Source organism: Rhipicephalus sanguineus, chromosome 6, assembly GCF_013339695.2.
Source record: "Rhipicephalus sanguineus isolate Rsan-2018 chromosome 6, BIME_Rsan_1.4, whole genome shotgun sequence".
Classification (NCBI taxonomy): domain Eukaryota; kingdom Metazoa; phylum Arthropoda; class Arachnida; order Ixodida; family Ixodidae; genus Rhipicephalus; species Rhipicephalus sanguineus.
Window position 1 is genome coordinate 18,934,317 of NC_051181.1, and position 19,636 is coordinate 18,953,952.

The window sequence follows — 19,636 nt, forward strand, 5'->3', positions numbered from 1 at the left end:
GGGGAATCGCCATGGAAGGAAGCAAAACGCCTGGAAGAATTGAAGCGACAAGCTGCCGCTTCAACTGAGTTTTTTTGGCATCGAGCCCTTTCATCTCTTCGAGCTCGGGAAAAGAAGACAAGTATCCACAGCAGCAACGTGTCTGTTCTTGGAAACGTTGACGTTCCAGATGATGAAAGTGTTAAACAAAGGGCCAAAGTTCTGTGCTCCACCTTCTGGAGTATGATGGCCATGGTCTGGCAGGTTGCTGACCGGTGTGGTGAACAAAGGAGAGAGAGCGTCATTGTGGACGGTGTAGAGTGTTTGAAACGATGCTCTGCCATCAACACCATGAAGAAGCCGCCTCTTGCAAAAGTGTCCAGCACCCTCGAGGATCGCGGCATCGTTCTGCTTCAAGCTGACAAGGAAGGTGGTTTCGCAGTGTTGCCGAAAACACTGTTCAAGGAAAAAACTATGCGCACGATGGAGAAGAATTTCAAGCCGGTTGCATTTGATCCGAAGAAGCAGAAACGCCGTGCCCTTCAATTCTTGGATGACCTCAATTTAGTCAACCTCGGACTACAAGCAAAGAAAGAGGAAAATGGCTTCCTTGAAGTATTCTTTACGGTGAAGACTCACAAACCTGGAACCCCCCTTCGAGCCATTGTGTCTGAGAGTGGAACGTGGCAGTGCCTTGTCAGCCGGTACCTGCAGAAGAACCTTCAAGGCCTGGTGAGCAATGACCCGTTCATAGTGCGTAGCTCTTTTGAAGTTGTAGCATACTTAGAAAACATGAGTCAGGGTTCGTACTGTAGTGTACAGCAGTACCGCCAGATGGCAGCGCGGCATGTACTGCTTTCTGTAATAAGGGCTGCCAATAAACCTGACGTCACTTGTCCACCCGGAGCCTCGGCTGTCGTGTCACTTACTCGCCCGATGCGCTCGACATGGTGTCAGATGTGGGCGGAATTCATCTTCGCTGATCCCGTGCTTGCATCCTCATGACACGGCCCCGTCGCCGCCGCCGCCGCTGCTCTGCCATGACGACTACCGGTGTTGAGGGCTCCGCCGGGATGTCGGCCGCTCCGTTCTTGCAAGGCATGGCCTAGCTGCGTCCACCGTCGCCGTTCGACTTCGACAACCCCAGCTCATGGCCTACATGGCTGCTGCAGTTCGAGGACTTCTCGTTCGCTACCGGACTTTACGTCGCGCCGGCAGAGGTACAAGTGCGCTCCATGCTTTACTGTATGGGCCCGCAAGCCAGGGTTGTCCTCGCGTCGACCACGCTAGGCGAGGCGGATATGAAAGACGTCGCCGCCGTGAAAAAGGCTTTCACCGACCACTTCGTGCACCCGCCGAACGAGCTGTATGAGTCAGCGCGGTTTCACCGCCGTACGCAGCAACCAGGTGAAACGGCCGACGCATTTTTTACGGCACTCCGGACAATGGTCAAGTCCTGCAACTATCCGTCGCCCGACGTCGAAGAGCGGCTCGTCCGTTTTCTCGTGGGCTTGCTCGACCGGGAACTCTCGGACAAGCTCTGTCGGAACCCGAAAATGACGCTACATGAAGCGCTGACGTACGTTCGTCAGCACGAAGACGCAGGTAACGAGCGCAGAGCTCGTGACTCGGCAGAGGCATCTTCGTTCGCCGTCGACGCCGCTCGCCTTCGCAAGGGAAAGCAAGCGCCAGCTGATAAGACAACGCAACAGCTGTGCCCATTCTGCGGACGAGCGTCACACCCTCGCGCCGACTGTCCCGCTCGCAGTGCGTCGTGCAACTTTTGTCGCAAGAGTGGCCATTTCGAAAGCGTGTGCCGCAAAAAGAAGCGCGTAAACGGGAAGCACACACGGAAGCCTTTGGCCAGCTCCATCGAGTTGCATGCAGTTGCGGGAGAGCGCCCGAACGCGAAGTTCGTCGAGGTACTCGTCGATGGGCGCCCACTTTCCTTCAAGGTGGATTCCGGCGCCGAAGTTTCAGTTGTACCCAGTACGTTTTCCGGCGTCCCGTCGAAGCTTCAAGACCCCAAGAGCGAGCTGAAAGGCCCAGGCAACAACATCCTGCCGGTCATAGGCACTTACGTTGCTACCCTGTCGTGGCACGGAAAGCCAACCAAGCAGCTTCTCTACGTCCTAGCAACCAAGACGGTCCCGCTGCTAGGCTTCCCAGCAATTCAAGCCTTGGGCGTCTGCACGTTTGTCGATGAAGTCGCGAGGACTTCACAGCCCACTGGCGACTTTTGTTTCGATCCCAGTCTCTTCCGAGGACTTGGGACGCTCCCCGAAGCCTACACTATCAGGCTGCAACCCAATGCTACGCCTTTCTCGTTGAGCGTACCCCGGCACATTCCACTCCCTCTTCGCGATGTTGTCAAGACTGAGCTAGACAAGCTGGAAGCGGAGGGCGTGATTCGTCGAGTGGACACACCCACTGACTGGTGTGCTGGGCTGGTTGTCGTCCCCAAGGTCTCGGGCGGCTATCGGCTGTGCGTGGACTTGACTCGCCTCAATAAGGTGATTCTTCGAGAGCGTCACATGCTCCCTACAGTGGAACAATGCCTCGGATTGCTCGGAGAGGCTACAGTTTTCTCCAAGTTAGACGCCACGTCAAGCTTCCACCAGGTCAAGCTGTCCCCCGAGTCCCAAGAATTGACCACATTTATAACCCCGTTTGGACGCTATTGTTTTCTCCGGCTGCCGTTTGGGATCACGTCTGCACCGGAATACTTCCAGCGGCAGATGTCCCGGATCCTCGAAGGCCAAGCGGGTGTGGTGAACATGATTGACGATATCCTCGTGTTTGGGAAGACACGCTCTGAGCATGACCGCCGTCTCCGACAAGTCATGGACCGGCTAGCAAAGGCAGGAGTCACGCTCAACCGCAAGAAATGCTCGTTTGCGACTTCGAGTGTCAAGTTCCTTGGCGTCATGGTCAGCGCGGAAGGGATTTCTCCAGACCCAGACAAGATTGCAGCGATCCAAGCCATGCATCCACCCGAAGATGTTGCAGGGGTTCGTCGCCTGCTAGGCCTCGTGAACCACATCGGACGCTTCTTACCGCACGTTTTGGAGGTGACTGCGCGATCCGAGCACTGCTGCTCAAGAACTCTGCCTGGACTTGGGGCCCGGCGCAGCAGTCTGCCTTCTCCGAACTGAAGACGCTACTGTGCTCAGACCTCTGCGTGGCACGCTACAACACCAAGTACAAGACCACGATCTCAGCTGATGCCAGCTCCTATGGTCTCGGGGCAGTACTCCTCCAAGAACAGCCGTCCGGTGAGCGTCGAGCCGTCGCCTTCGCATCGCGCTCCCTCACATGCACGGAACGCCGGTACAGCCAAACAGAAAAAGAAGCTTTGGCAGCCAGCTGGGCGGTACAAAGGTTCGAGGAATACGTCCGTGGACTCCAGTTCTTCCTCGAGACGGACCATCAACCGCTAGTGGCGCTCTTGGGTTCCATGGATGTTGACCTGCTGTCACCACAGATCCAGCGGTTTCGCTTGAAGCTCGTGCGTTTCCAGTACCAAGTACTCTACGTACCAGGGAAGCTGCTGGCAACAGCCGATACGCTTTCGCGCGCACCGCTGGACTCCCCTTCATCCAACCGAGTGAATCAAGTAGAGCTCTTTGCCCAAGAGGTCGTCCGCTCCTTCCCAGACATTGTCTCGTCGCAGCTCGAGCACCTGCGCCAGGCCCAAGCCAACGACGGCGAGTGCAGCCTGCTGCTTCAGTACTGCGCCAACGGCTGGCTTCGGCAGTCCCACTTGCCTCTCCTCCATGTGAAGAAGTACTGGCAGTACCAAGGAGACCTCAGCGTCTGTGAGGGACTGCTTCTGAAAGGGTCCCGCATCCTTGTGCCGTCTGCCCTTCAACGCCACATGCTCAAGCTTCTCCATGACGGGCATCAAGGCATCAACCGATGCAAAGCTTTAGCTCGGGAGTCGGTCTGGTGGCCGGGCATCAACAACCAGATAGAAACACTGGTTTCTAACTGCCACACATGTGCCGAAACCAGGGTGCAGCGCTCAGAGCCCATGCTGCCCTCAACCACTCCAAGTCGACCCTGGGAAGAGGTTGGCATCGATCTTTTTCATCTCAACGGCCAAGACTTTGTTCTTCTAGGTGGATTACCGGTCACGTTTCCCGGAAGTCATCAGTCTACGTTCAACCACAGCACTTGCGGTCATCAACGCCATCAAGAGCGTTTTTGCACGCCATGGCATTCCGAGACTGGTGCGCAGCGACAACGGTCCTCAGTTTGCTGCGAAAGAGTTCTCAGCCTTCGCCAAGTCCTACGGCTTCTGCCACGTCACCAGCAGCCCCCATTTTCCACAGTCGAATGGGGAGGTGGAACGGATGGTGAGGAGAGTCAAAGACCTGCTGCGGAAGGCGGATGATCCCTACCTGGCACTTTTGGCATACCGGGACACACCTGGAGTAAATGGAGTGAGTCCTGCTCAGCTGCTCATGAGTAGGCGCCTACAGACCCGGCTGCCAAAGACGTCGCACCTGCTGGAGCCAGCCTGGCCTCCTTCGGTCACAATCACTCAACGTGACCAAGACAACCGAAGGCGCCAAGCGTCAGACTTCAACTGAAGGCATGCAGCTCACACCTTGCGGCCTCTTCAGGCGGGAGAACAGGTCTGGGTGCGAGATGTCAACTCCCCAGCAACCGTCTTAGGGCCAGCTCAACGCCCGCGCTCCTACGTGGTGGAGACTCCGACGGGTGTACTTCAGCGTAACCGAATGCACCTGGTGCCAACGACGGGAACCCCCACTGCCAACCCTCCTGGAACACCAGTGGCGGATCAGCCCGAGATGACTACAACACCTGGAGCTGACCAAGCAGCACAAGACCAGCAAACCACGTCACCTCGGGAAAGCACCTCCACTGCAAGGAACCTCAGGGTTCTGCTGCCACGCCACGCGTCTCACGGTCGCGGTACGGCAGGAGGATCCGCAGGCCGAAAAGACTCGACCTGTGAACATTGTTTTGTTTCGGACAATGAGTTCTAGTGCAGGTGCATGTGTTTTGTTAATGTTTACCGTGGGGAGGGGATGTAGTGTACAGCAGTAACGCCAGATGGCAGCGCGGCATGTACTGCTTCCTGTAACAAGGGCTGCCAATAAACCTGACGTCACTTGTCCGCCTGGAGCCTCGGCTGTCGTGTCACTTACTCGCCCGATGCGCTCGACACGTACAGTGGTTTTTCTATAGATATAGAAGACCTTTATTATTCAATTCCTCATCATGAGTTGTTCAGAGCGGTTCGAGGCAAGATTGACGATTTTGGAGAATTAGATTTTTCAAATGATGTGGGCCTATCAAGCAACAACTTCCTGGAATTGTTAAAGTTTTATTTAGATTCTACGGTTGTACAGATGGAAGACAAGTTCTATGTGCAAAGGAATGGTATATGTATCGGATCCTCGGTGGCCCCCATCCTGTGCGACATCATTTTGTCTGTGCTTAGCGCGTGCATTAGATCGAGGTTGCAAGACGGAATTGTCGTGAAAATATGTAGATACGTTGATGATTTTTTTATTGTCTTGAAAGGAGCTGCAGGCGAGAACTTCAACCGCAGTATTGCTGACGTAGTTAGTGTTTTTGAGGATGAAAGCGAGGGATTAAAATATACCTTTGAAGTCCCGCAGAATGATGAACTTCTGTCTTTGGATATTAGGCTGCGTTTCTTGCATGACCATATATGCTGGGAGTACCTTCCAAGGTCAAAGAAGGCGCTGCTTCGTTTTGATAGTGCTCACTCCAAGCTAGTTAAGAGGGGCAGCTTTCACAATCAAATTGCCCGGCTCAAGGAAGCTGGCTATCCCTCGATGGTGATTTCAAGTGTTTGTGAAGCGCTGCTGCAGAAAATTAAACGACCAGAACGCAGCACTGCAGCAGAGAAGAAAACAAAAAACGTCCATGTGATTCCATATATGTATTCACCGGATGTCCCACAACATAAGAAGAATAGCGTCCAAACACAACGTTGAAATGGTGCTTTCTGCACCCTGCAAGCTGTCTAAATTATGTGCGATGACAAATAAAGATTCACGATGGCAATGCACTACGAAGCACAGAACGTGCTACACACGATGTGTTTGCAACATGGTTTACAAGATACCCGTTACTTGTGGACGCCAGTATATAGGGCAGACCGGAAGGTGTTTCAATGAGAGAGCGAAGGAACACAGTCTGAATGTGCGTAACAAAACGGGAAGCTTTCTGGCAGAACATTGCAAACAGTGCGGATGTGCGCCCACTTTTGAGAACACGCAATTTTTAAAGAAGGCAAACAACTAAACAGAACGTGAAATCATGGAAGCGTTTTTTATCAGGGAAGCAGGAGACAGTTGCATCAGCGAGCCATCTATTTTGCTCACTGACGCTGAGATTCAGTATCTCAAAGGTTTCATTTGAATCATTTTCTTTACCAAGTTTTTTGTTGGTCATCCTCTAACTTTCCATCGACTCACTCTCAATCACTGTTACCGTATATACTCGCATAATGATCGCACTTTTTTTTCAAAAAAATTGACGCCAACTTCGGGGTGCAATCATTACGTGGGGTAAATTTTCCGTGAAACAATATTCTGAGCACCGAAAACGCAAAGAAGTCGCTAATCTGAATTCTTACGATAGCTATCATGAACATAACCAAAAATAAAAGTAGAGTAAGGCTTACCTTTGTAATAAAATGCACGCATTACACAGGAGCTACATGCATGGTACACTGCCCTTTTATTTTTGAACTCTCTGACCCCCTAACGTTCATTCTGAGTCCGAAGCGTCACTGGCGTCAGTGTCGTCGCCGCACGATTCCCTGTCGGAATCGGCAGTGTCTTCACTGTCCCACAGACGGTCATCTTCTGTCCCGTCGAGCGCGTTGGAAATGCCAGTCTTCTTAAAGCTCTTGACGACCACCTCGTCGGAAATGGTACTCCACGCTTCGAGAATCCATGAGCAGAGGACTTCCACGGAGGGTCTCCTGATTTTGCCACTTGGCGTGAAATCGTGGTCGCCCGCCGCCATCCACTCTGCGTACAGCCTCCGGACGTTGTCCTTGAACGGTTTGTTCAGTGACACGTCCAGAGGCTGTAGCAGCGAAGTTAGACCCCCAGGGATCACTGCAATTTCCGTGCGCCGCTCCTTCAGCTCGGTACGGACACTGTCAACGAGATGGCCCCGAAAGCTGTCCAGCACAAGAAGTGAAGGAAGCAGAAGCGCTCCTGCTCTTCGCCCCCAAACCGTCTTGATCCAATCGACCATGAGGTCTGCCGTCATCCACCCTTTTGCTTGAGCGCGGATGTGGATGCCACGGGGAAAGTTTCCCTTCGGAATTGTTTTCCGCTTCAGAATCACGTACGGCGGCAGCTTCCGCCCGTCTGCCGTCACTGCGAGCACCACGGTGCTCCGCACCACACGTTTTCACGAGCACACTTCGAGCACCTTTCTCGTTCACAGTAGCGCTTCGAGGCATGTCAAACGTCAACGGCGTTTGGTCGGCGTTGCCTATCTGTGACAGCAGGAAACCGTTCTTCTGGCGTATCCTCGTGACGAACCTGTGAAAATCGATCACTTTGTCTTCGTACGCGGATGGAAGTCGCTGGCACAACGACGTCCGCCGCCTCAGCGACAGTCCATTCCGCCGCATGAAACGTGTCGTCCAGTCGGAACTGGCGCGGAAGTCCTTTGTGGCTATTCCCAGCCTCCGGGAAACTGTGCGCGCCTGCGTCCGTACCATGTCTAACGACACGGCACAACCGTCTTTGCGCATGTCCCTCACGTATTCGAGGACTGCCTTTTCGATGTCAGGGAACTTGCCCGTTTTGGGTCCGCGGAAAGCCCGGCGCGTGCTGTTCGTAGCCATGAGCTTCTCGCGCTGTTTTTTCCAATATCGGATCCGGATTTCGTCGACGCCGAAATGTCTGCCGGCAGCGCGGTTTCCGTGCTCTAGCGCGTAATCAAGTGCCTTCAGCTTGAACGCGGCAGTAAAGCTCGCATACTGCCCCATGGTGAAACGGTGCTTCAACAGACGATCACAAAGCACAGCCAAAAAAACGTGGTGTCGAGTGACGCCGTGACGAGCGACTGGGATGGCGGCGACACGGCTTTTTCAGGAATTATGGGAATGCGTCGGCAGCTTGTTGCTGCGGGATGACAACAGGTCGACCAACAGGCGGCCGCCGCTGTAACAGTGCGGGATAGCAAAACAAACATGGCGGCCCACACAGCGAAGCGACCGCATTTTTTTTTCCTTCTTTTCGTCAGTCACGGTGGTTGTGAGTACGTCACGCGCATCAAAACAGTCTCTTCTGTCTAAATAAGGAATGCTTTCATTTAAATCAGTAAATTTATGGCATTAGCGTAGTGATGCCTGCTTTCAGATCACAGAAACAAAGATGGGTGCGTTCAGCTGCCACAGACATAAAACACATGGCGGGCATTCAGTGAAAACTGCGGCATTTGCCTTTACTGCAATCCTAAATGGCACGTTTCCGCCAACGGTGGGCAAAAATTACGAATATGTTTGGTGCGTGCAGTTCACTTGGCGAGTTTGGAAGAGTTATTAACGCAACATTCGACAGATGATAAACGCGATGATCATCGGCTAGACTTGGCACACGACATATCGATGCGGCAAGTTCGGGGTGCGATCATTACGCGGGGAAAAAGAAAAATCGAATTTAGACGACAAAATTTAGGGGTGCGATCATTACGCGAGTGCGATCATTACGCGAGTAAATGCGGTATTGCGGTAAGTGAGCCTGTGCCTCGAAAATGGATTGTTGATTGTTAGTTTGTTTTTTGTCGGTTTTTTCTGTTGCTTGTTCATCCTTGTTAGGAACTGCTTTTATCGGTTTGTCACTTTTGTTCTTTTTATATGAGTGTGGAAGATGCATGCACACGGTGTAATTCATGTACACGTGTTAGCTTTCAGTGAATATGTAGTTTGCATACCTGATGCTTTTGATTGGCGATTTGATTGGAATGGCGTGCTCGGTTTGATGCGTTGTAAAAACGAGCGGTAGGTGCAATAAACATCACAGTAGACTCGTCCAGTCTACTGCATCCTCTTCCTTTATTGCGCTGTTTTTCCCCAGCTAGTAAAACAAACACCGTCAGCTGAATCGCACCCGTTGCCTCAGGCTACGCAGGTGGGCTCCAACGTGTCTGTCAGCTCCCCAAAGACATTGCAGCCAGCCAAAATGTGAGGTACCACTCAGTGGAACCACGATTGCACAGCCTGATGCCAGCAAAGATGCTGCAGTGCTGTCCAGCTGCTGGATGATGTCAGCAGAGCCCCAGCTGACACATGCGTTGTGGCTTCCGTTAGGTGCAGCGCCTGCTTCTCTGGTGTCCACTATGGCACTGTCGCCCGTGTCTCTGCCACAGCAGGCTTCCTTCAAAGCTCACTTGTTTTGTCGCCTACCTCTGTCGCTGTGCCGCCAAAGATTAAAACTGACGGCAATGAGAAGCAACCGAAAAGGTCATGCTCTTCGAAGTCTCACTTGTCAAACAATGAGGGACCAACCTGCAATTCCGAGATGACCAGGACCAGTTCAAGTTCTTCTGACAACAAGAAGCGTCAAAGCCATCAGGATGAGTTTTTGCATGGTGTTAAGGTGCCCAGTAGCTTCAAGCAGGGAAGCAAGCACACCGGGTCTCAGGACAAGAAGCGAAAGATGGCAAACAACGTGTCAGCAAAGTGCTTTGGACACAACAGCCAGAATGGATCATTTCCCGCGCAAGACAAACTGCCACCTTCCCAAGCTTCATCGTCATTGGCAACGCCTTCCACTGCCCCGGGTAACACCTCCTGGTAGGTCACTCTAAACCCCACATCGCCGTTTTCTCATACGCCATAACATGCACTGTTCATCTCCAAATCACAACCAACGTCCCCGCCACCAGCTTTGTCATCGTTTTAAGACGTTTCGTCGCTCATCATGGAATACCGTCGTGGTGGTAACGAATCATTCGCATCACCAAGGACACAAAGTCGCAGTTGATCGGCAGATCCCGGTGAACTGTGCACACTTATGCCTTTGCACGTCCTGCTTGGTAAATGGGCAACCTGCTTGCCGCAAGATTCCGGTGCCGCAATCCCTCAATCAACAGGCGTCAATCTGAGACCTCGAGTGTTACATCAACAAGAGCTAACAGATCATCCGTGGAAGCGCAGGAGTAAGGAGCACTTGCTGCTTCAGTAAAACTTATTTTGGGCCTAGTTGGTTCATAATCCTAGAAGTACATTTACAGCGCAAACGTAAAGACGCACCACAAAGAAAGAAACGACACACACAAGCGCTGTGTGTGTCATTTCTTTCTTTGTGGTGCGTCTTTACGTTTGCGCTGTAAATGTACTTCTAGGACTTGCTGCTTCTGCATTCGGCCCATGAAGCAGCACCCAAGAGGTTATCACGACCTCAGGTCAGCGACGTTGTCCTGGTGCACGATAACCCACCTCAAATACTGTGGAAACTTCCTCCCGTAACAAAGCTGCTTCCCAATCGCGACAGCATCGCACGAGTGTGCTGCCTGACACTGGCGTCTGGCTACTTAAAGGGATCGGGAAAAGAAAATGAAGCTGCCCAGTTGTAATTTTCCCTGCTTCAACAAGGATTAGACATGCCGATTCCGAAATATTTCGGCGCTATATGCAGTCTATAATTAATGACGCCCGTTTGAAATCGCAGTTTTCTTGGGCTCCTAAACGACTATTAGAATAACAGAGAGCTGAGCTAGTTGGTAAGTATTCATTCTAAAAAGACAGGGCGTGCAAACAAGGACACAAGAAAGAAGTCAGGACACCACAAACGCCGTTCTAACAACTGAAGAGACGCACAACGGCTGAAAAGAAAGAAGGCACGAAAACTTATCTGCGCATGCCCATGCAACAGGCGAACCTATCAATCCTGCACGCGTGGCGGTCTACGTTGAAGATAACTGTTAAGGCATTTGATTTCATCTTTATGCAAGTTAATCGACGGTTGGCTCACGCATGCGTTACCACTATTCTCGATATGCCATGCTTCTATCATCAGGCGCGTTTCTTCATTTCTATGACGGTACAACACTGCGCATTCATCGAATTTTGGCGTGCACTTACAATCTCGGCAATGTAAAGATAGATTAGAAGGTGAGCCTCCTGTTAGCGATCTCTTATGTTCCAACAATCTCTGGTTTATGCACCGGCCCGTTTGTCCTACGTAGAAGCGACCGCAGCTGAAAGGGATCTTATACACCACACTCGTACGGCAATCAGTGAATTTGTTGGTGTGTTTTACGAAACACATATCGGTCCGCTTCTTGTCTTTTACTCGCTCATTCTTCCTCTGCACAGCGGCGCAAATCTTACCTAGCTTATTGGCAGCCGTGAAAACAACATTAACGCCGTATCTACTTCCTACTTTCTTTAGCCTGTGAGACACGCAATGAATGTACGGCGTTTGTGGTGTCCTGACTTCTTTCTTGTGTCCTTGTTTGCACGCCCTGTCTTTTTAGAATAAACGACTATGCAGCACACCGGCCGCCATAGGCAGTAACGTGTGACGTCGCGCTAAGGGAAGTTATAAACACAGCGTTAGCTTTTTTTGCTCTAAAATAATAGATTTATAGGAACCTATAAAAGAAACAAATAACACAGCAACTTTTGCGCTCTGAGTTGTATACTGTGCAAGTACAGCACTTGATCTTGTAAATTGTAATTGTGATTTTATAGTTAGTAAATGAACCTGGACGATGAAACGAGTCGAGGTATAGTATTGAATGGACGCCCAGGATTCCGAATACACATGTAGTTGACAATTTTCGAAAAACGTTTCACGACCCCTTTAATTAAGCGCCCTGTTCAGAAAGGTTACCATCTCGAAGGAAGTAACACTTGACAATTTTTTTGGCCACGGCAGTGTGTTACAAAATAACGAGAACGAAGGGGCGTAGAGCACGAGCAACAGCCACAGGCACTGGCTCGTTCAGTCGCTTCCATTCCTTCGATGTAGCCAGACGTCCAGGTCCGGTTCTCTTCTTTGTGTTTCGCTACTGGTGATATGAAATATTGAAAGGCTTTGCGGCGTTCTTTTATGCAACATATTTTACTCCTTACGTCGATAAATCGACGTTTTCTGACTCTTTCATAGTCATCTGAAAGTATGCTGAACAGAATTAGTGTACATACTGAAATATTGGCAGCGCGAACTAACGGGACACAGAAGGGGAACACAAACAGGCGCAGTTTCCCGTTAGTGTGTCCCGTTAGTTTGCGCTGCCAATATTTCAGTATGAACCTATACCAACTTGCCCGCCTTTCAACACTTCTGCAGAATTAGTGTAATCATACTAACATAGATAAATACAAAGCTTTCACATAGGAAAGTCTTAATGAGATGTATTTGCACCCTGACAGAGTGAGGTGCGACTGTAGGAAATAATATTCTTGTTACAGCACGTTAAAGAATAGCAAGAAAGGGGCCACATGGAGGGTGGCCCCCTTTGGCCGATTTTTCCTACTTTTTAAAGCAGAGCATTGGTCCGTGCTGAGTGAACAGAAATGATCATCATCATGAACTGGCGCACACTCTCGTTGTCCTCCTCTTTTTCTTCTGCTTGGCTCTCAGAGCACATGCGCCGATTTGTCTGGCACGGGATGCAGTAACTCTGATGGGCGAGAGAACGAGTACAGCAAGAGTAAGAAAGTGATAGAAAGTGTGCTCAATTCATTTATTTAATTAAAGGGGTCATGAAGCACCCCTTGAGCTTGTTGAAAAAACACATCCTGCGGAAAGCTGACACGGCTATGAACTGCTGTTCCAAATATTACAGTCGTGCGCGCCGCGTAGAGGCCACAAGCGGAGCGCCAAGTTGCCGTTTCCTCAGGCGCCCTCTTTTCAAACAGAGGCCGGTTCTCACTCTCGTCGGTGGGTTGGGCGTCTGCCAGTTTACGTCGCGGATCTGCCTGTTTACGTCGCAAGAGACATAGCATGCTTATTGGCCGATAGCCGACGTAAATCGAGAGCGGCGTTCGGATCAGACGCGCTTCTTGCCGCGGGGTGCCGCCACTTGCCGGCGCCGCACTCGCGCATGCGAATCACAGCGGGAGAGCGATCGCGTTTCATGACGCGCGCTGACGTAACTTCTTTCCCCCGTGCCATCCCTCCCTGCCTAGCTTCCAGTGCGCTCGTCGGCACGAGAAAAGAGAGAAAGCGCTGGGAGCGTGCGCCAAACCCCCGTAACTCCGCTCATTCTTGACGGATTCGAGAAATTTTTGCGGCAATCGATTCGGGAGGCAGTAAACTCCGATACTGAGGTCATTAGATCATTACTTGGAAAAGTGGTTCATTACCCCTTTAATTTGCCTCTATGAGTAGCCATTATTGCTGTGTCTTGACTGTTTTCTTATCTCTTCTTTGTAAACTTGTGTTGTCCAATTTGGCTACCAGCATCACTGCCTCTGGATTCTGTGGATGTCAACTCATTCGCTTGCATTATTGCACCCATTGTGTGGTTTTTATGTGGCTTTTGTTTTTATTTTTTTCAATGAATGCCCATCAACCATTAGAATTATGGCGCATTTGGCAGGAACTTTATAGCTACGCAGCTGGATTTTTATTTGTGGATAATTTTTATTTGTGTGTGCATACCAGTGCGTATGCAGAGGCGCGCGGCGCATACGTGGCCAACATGCCTCACGTTATCTCCGGCGTGCCACGGGAGATACGCAGCCACGCCTTCTTGGAAAATAAACTAGTTCTTGTCCCAAACTTCAAGGAGTGTAGGTGTCTTCTTTTCGCTCCTCCGTGGGGCGAGTAAGCTACAAAGTGGTGACCCGGACGTTTGGAAAAACAGCAGCCATGTCAGACGAGGAAGGCACTTCAAGCTCATCCACAACAAACACCTCGGAGTTAAAGCTTCCTCATTTCTGGCCCAAAAACCCCAGGGTGTGGTTCAGCCAAGTCGAGGCCCGCTTCCAGCTTCGACGCATCACATCACAGGAGTCGCAATACATCCACGTCGTTGCAGCACTGCCACCTGACATCGCTGACGCCATAGACGATGTGCTCGCCTGCCCTCCATCGGAGAAGGCCTACGACGAACTAAAAAGCACCGTCCTGAAACGTCTTGAGGTGTCCGAACAGAGCAGGCTGGAACAACTCCTGTCTCTTGAAGAGCTCGGTGACCAGCGCCCCTCGCAACTACTCCACCGAATGTGTCAGCTACTGGGCCAACAAGCATCAGAGGAGTGCCAACAGTCATTGCTTCGCGAGTTGTTTTTGCAGAGACTGCCACAGTCAACACGGATGATACTCGCTAGCTTGGACGACGTGACTCTCGAGCGTCTGGCTCAACTCGCCGACCGCATCACCGACTGCACCGAGCCATCAAAAATGTCTATCGTTGCAGCGGGAAGGTCCGAACATGCAGACCGGTTAGGTCGCTTAGAGGACAGAGTTGACAAACTGGCTGCAGCAGTCGAAAACCTCGCCCTGTCCAACAAACACTGGCCCTCACGGCATCGTTCGCCGTCCGGTGCTCGAAGCCCGCAGGACTGCGGCCACTCAAGCGAAGCAGAGCAGAGCGTCTGCTGGTACCACCGCCATTTCAGAGAGCAAGCCACTCGCTGTACCCAATCATGCTCATGGACGGGAAACGTGCCGGCCAGTCGCTAACGGCGGAATGTGACACGGGCCATCGCTCAAGCCGCCTCTTCTTCGTTGTCGATCGCATCACCGGCACACGCCTCCTTGTCGATACCGGAGCTGAGCTATCTATCCTACCAGCAACAGCTCAACATCGCCGACGCGGCAAGTCCATTTCCAGCCTAATTGCAGTCAATAATACTGCTATTGCATAATATGGAGTTCTGTCAGTGACGATCGACATTGGACTGAGTCGCACATATCGATGGCTCTTCGTTGTGGCCGATGTCAGAATTGCCATCCTGGGAGCGTACTTTCTGAGTCACTTCAATCTTGACGTTAGCGTTCGCGATCGTCGTTTCAAGGATAACGTCACTTTGCTCGCTGTTGTCGGACTGAAGTCTGATCTGTCCTCAAGCGGCATTTGCACTTTCATCCCAGAGTCAAACTTTCAAAAGATTCTGGCTGAATTCCCTGAAATCACCAAACCTCAGAACACCGAACTGCCAATAAAACACAAGGTGACGCATCACATTGTCACCACTGGACCGCCTGTCACCGCTAGACCTAGGAGACTCGCTGGACAAAGACACAAAGTCACCCGCCGTGAGTTCGACCACATGCTCCAGCTTGTCATTATTCGGCCTTCTTCCAGCAACTGGCCTTCTGTGCTGCACATGGTGCCAAAACAAGAGCCTGGTGACTGGCGGCCTTGCGGTGATTATCGCGCACTCAATGCTGCGACAACGGCAGACCAATATCATCTCCCTCACATCCATGATTTCAGCGCTCGCCTCACGGGAACTACCATCTTCACTAAGCTGGATCTGATGGCCGCTTATCACCAGATTCCAGAAGAACCAAGCGACATCCCGAAGACGGCCGTGACAACACCTTTCGGCCTCTTTGAATTTGTTCGTATGCCGTACGGACTGAAGAACGCGGCACAAACGTTCCAGCGTTTCATGAATGAGGTCACTCGCGGACTGCTCTTTGTCTTCGTCTACTTAGACGACATTTTGGTCGCTAGCAAAACGCCGGAAGAGCACGAAATTCACCTGCGGCTCCTCTTCAAGCGTCTTGACGAGCACGGTCTGGTTTTGAAGCCCCAAAAGTGCATGTTTGGTGTTGAAGCACTAGATTTCCTAGGTCATCGAATCACCTCGCAAGGAATCTTGACGCTCAAATCACGGGTACAAGCAGTTAGGGAATTTCCCACGCCTACCTCTTTCCGCAAGTTGCGCGAGTTTCTCGGGCTGATCAACTTCCATAGGCGCTTCATCCCATCCTGTGCACACATTCTACAGCCGCTAACTGACTTGCTGCGCCGGGACACCAAGAGAACACCCGAGTTTCACTGGTCAGCGGAGCACGAAAAAGCCTTCCAGGACGCCAAAACTCAGCTTGCCTCCGCAACACTTCTGATGCACCCGGTTTCCCTCTCGCGAACGCAGCTCATGGTTGACGCTTCAATGACGGCAGTGGGAGCAGTGTTGCAACAATACGACGGCAAGGACTGGAAACCGATAGGTTTCTTTTTGAAATGTCTGAAACAGGCGGAAGTGCGCTACAGCACCTTTGGAAGAGAGATGCTGGCCATTTATTGCTCCGTAAAGCATTTCCGTTTCTTCCTAGAAGGTCACACTTTCCACATTTTAACGGACCACAAGCCGCTGACATATGCGTTCAAGAACAACAGTTCTTCATATTCGGAAAGAGAACTGCGCCAACTTTCTTTTATTTCTGAATTTTCCACGTACATCCGCTACATAGCGGGGATCGGAAATCAAGCAGCCGACGCACTCTCCCGTATTGACACCATTTCAGCGTTCGTCGACTTTGAGACATTAGCCGCCGCCCAACGGGAAGACCCAGAGCTAACCGAGATGCGGCAGAATCCACTGTCACTGGTGCTCGCAGAGATCCCACTACCATACACAACGACTATGGTCACATGCGACACATCGCAGAAATCTCCAAGACCCTTCGTCCCCGTCCAGTTTCGGCGTGCAGTGTTTGACAGCCTTCACGAACTCAGCCACCCAGGAATCCTCGCGACGCAGGGGCTCGTGACGGACCGCTTTGTGCGGCGAGGCATTAACGCCGACGTTCGACGCTGGGCGAAGACGTGCCGAACATGTCAAGCAGTCAAGGTGACTTGTCACACGCGCACAGCACTTCAAGCATTTCGGCCACCAGAGTGTCGTTTCAACCACGTCCACTTGGACTTGGTAGGGCCTCTTCCTCCTTCCCAGGGTTACAGATACCTGCTCACATGTGTTGTGTCGACCGATACTCATGGTGGCCTGAGGCGACGCCGATTCTGGACATTGCAGCCCGGACTGTCGCACAGGCGTTTGTGGCCACATGGGTCTCTATGGCTGCCCACTGCGCATAACAACTGATCGTGGACGACAATTCCAGAGCAACCTATTCTCTGCGCTGGCAAGGCTCCTGGGAACACGGCTCCAGTACACCACGGCTTACCACCCAGCGAGCAATGGAATGGTGTAGCGTCTGCACCGTCAACTGAAGGCATCTTTAACGGCCAAATTGGATAGAGAGCACTGGGTGGAGAAGCTCCCTCTCGTTCTTCTGGGTCTGCGTACCGCGATAAAAGAAGACCTCGGATTCAGTGCAGCAGAAATGCTGTGCAGCTCTACAATCCGACTACCACGAGAATTCTTTGATGAGAAACCAAGCACTACGCCGACACCTTCAGAACATATGGAAAGGCTACATTCCTGGTTGGAGCACCTGCAACCACCAAAGCTGCAACCTGCAGCTTTGGTAGCGCCACGCGTCATGTGTTCGTGTGACGGGACACAGTGAAAGTGCCGTTGACTCCTGCGTACGACGGGCCCTTTTGTGTGCTGTCGTGGTCGCACAAAACTGTGACCATTCGTGTTTGCAACAGAGAGGACGTCGTTTCTCTCGACCGCATGAAACCGGCTCATCTCATAGACAAACTCGCATATTTGCTAGTTTTTTTTTCACCCTGGCTCCGCGGTCTGGGGGGGGGGCCTCTTGTAGCGGGCACTGATGCTGGTGATCGCGATAATTTTTATTTGTGTGTGCATACCAATTCGTATGCAGAGGCGCACGGCGCATACGCGGCCAACATGCCTCTCGTTATCTCCGGCGTGCCGCGGGAGATACGCAGCCACGCCCCTTTGTGTTGTCGCTTTCGAAGCCTGTTTTTCTTCGAAAATAAACTAGTTCTTGTCCCAAACTTCAAGGAGTGTAGGTGTCTTCTTTTCGCTCCTCTGTGGGGCGAGTACGCTACGGATTAGTGGGCACACTAACAGCTCAGATTCTGAGCAGAGGATTCAACGAAATGAAGATGATTAAGCATAAATCATAAGCTCATACAATCAATAATAAACATTTGTCATGGACTGTTTCATGTGTTGTGTTTTGTACTTCAAAATAAAGAAAGAGGTTCACACAGGCTGCACCTTATAATTCGGCCTTAAATCTAGAAAAGAAGTTGCATCCTTTATGCATGTTTTTGTACAGTAGATTTAACCTGCTTCCTGTTTTACAGATTGCCCAACTGTGTTTGCGTAATGGGAAGTGCTGTGTTTTGACGTTCCCTTAGTGGTGAAATTCAAACTGCAAAGTTCATGGAAAGCCAGGCGAATGTATGAAACTAAAAAGAAAAGGATTAGCTAGACACCTTGATGTGTCACGTATTGCTGTTTAATATTCAACTATCTTTTGTTGTGCAGTGCATACCTGAGACCAAGAAGCCAACAGTTGCTGCAGTGACTGGCTATGCAGTTGGTGCAGGCCTGGAGTTGGCACTGTGGTGCGATTTGCGGGTTGTTGAGGAGACGGCTGTCATGGGCCTCTTTGGACGGCGCTTCGGTACGGTTGTACAGTTTAGGGCAAGCAATGACTCTGCTAGAACTTCTCCGAAATTAATAGACTCTCTTTGTTTGCTGATGTAGGCGTTATTCTAAAGCAGTGATGGCTGCTTGCAGTTACAAAACAGGGAGAGTTGGTATGGTTCCATACTTATTGGACAGCGGAAAAAAAACTGACACAAAAACAACACAGGACAAGTGCTCATCCAGTGTTCTTCTTTCTGCATGCTCGTACTGTTCTCTTTTGTGTATAGTTTTTTTTTTTGCCACTTTCCATTATGTACCGTATTTTCCGGTTTATAAGTCGCACCCTTGTGTAAATCGCACCCTCCTCAAAATGACAGTTTTTCCGAAAAAAAAAAACATATATAAGTCGCACTGATGCATAAGTTGCACCGGTGTACACGAGGTACCTGCTCATCTGGCCACCGACTTTAAAGCATCGCGTCGTGAGAATGCAATGCAAAAATGCATGCTTGCAGCGGCCGCCGCTTTTACAAGTTTCCAGCTCTTGGCAGACACGTGTGCGAGCGCCTTCCAATATACATAAAAACAATACTTTCTGAAGTGTTATTATTATTCCAATAGCATGGTGGCGTTTAATCAAAGCCATCGAAGTCTTCCTCCGAGTCGCTCACGAACAATGCAGCTACTTCTGGTTGTAGTACTGCTGGCACATCACTGTCGTCCTCTGACTCGCTCGAATGGGACTCTCCAACATCGCCATTGGCAGCGCAGGGGATCAACCCGGCCTTGCGAAAGCCCGCCACAATGGTCTTCTCAGAAATTGACTCACACCTATTTTTCCACTTCGCCGAACTCTGCGCGTCTCATGCGCCCCGTTTTTGTAAAGCTGTGCTCTCCCTCCGACATCCATGTTTCCCACAAACGTTGCAGAACCGCCTTGACAACCGCCCGGCATGACAAAATGCTGAAGCATTTTGTCATGCCGCCGGGTATAATCACTGGCATACAGTTTGAACTTATCTTTTTCTTGACAATGTCGGTGATATGCGGCCGCATACTGTCCATCACCAGCATTCCTGGTTTCACGTGGAAGAATCCATCTGGTCGACGTGAAAAACAGCGGTCAAGCCACACACTCATCATTCCCTCACCCATCCAACCCTTTGCGTTCGCCTGAAT

At 51.1% G+C, this 19,636-nt stretch overlaps 1 protein-coding gene across 1 annotated transcript in view; it reads left to right on the forward strand.

The window, feature by feature from the left end:
* The window catches only part of LOC125758929 (probable enoyl-CoA hydratase), an 83,606-nt gene that overhangs the window by 42,611 nt on the left and 21,359 nt on the right, over positions 1-19,636 (forward strand). The window contains exon 4 of the mRNA XM_049416715.1: positions 18,353-18,491. Within this exon, the coding sequence (XP_049272672.1) occupies positions 18,353-18,491 (139 nt within the window). The remainder of the gene's footprint in view (positions 1-18,352; positions 18,492-19,636) is intronic.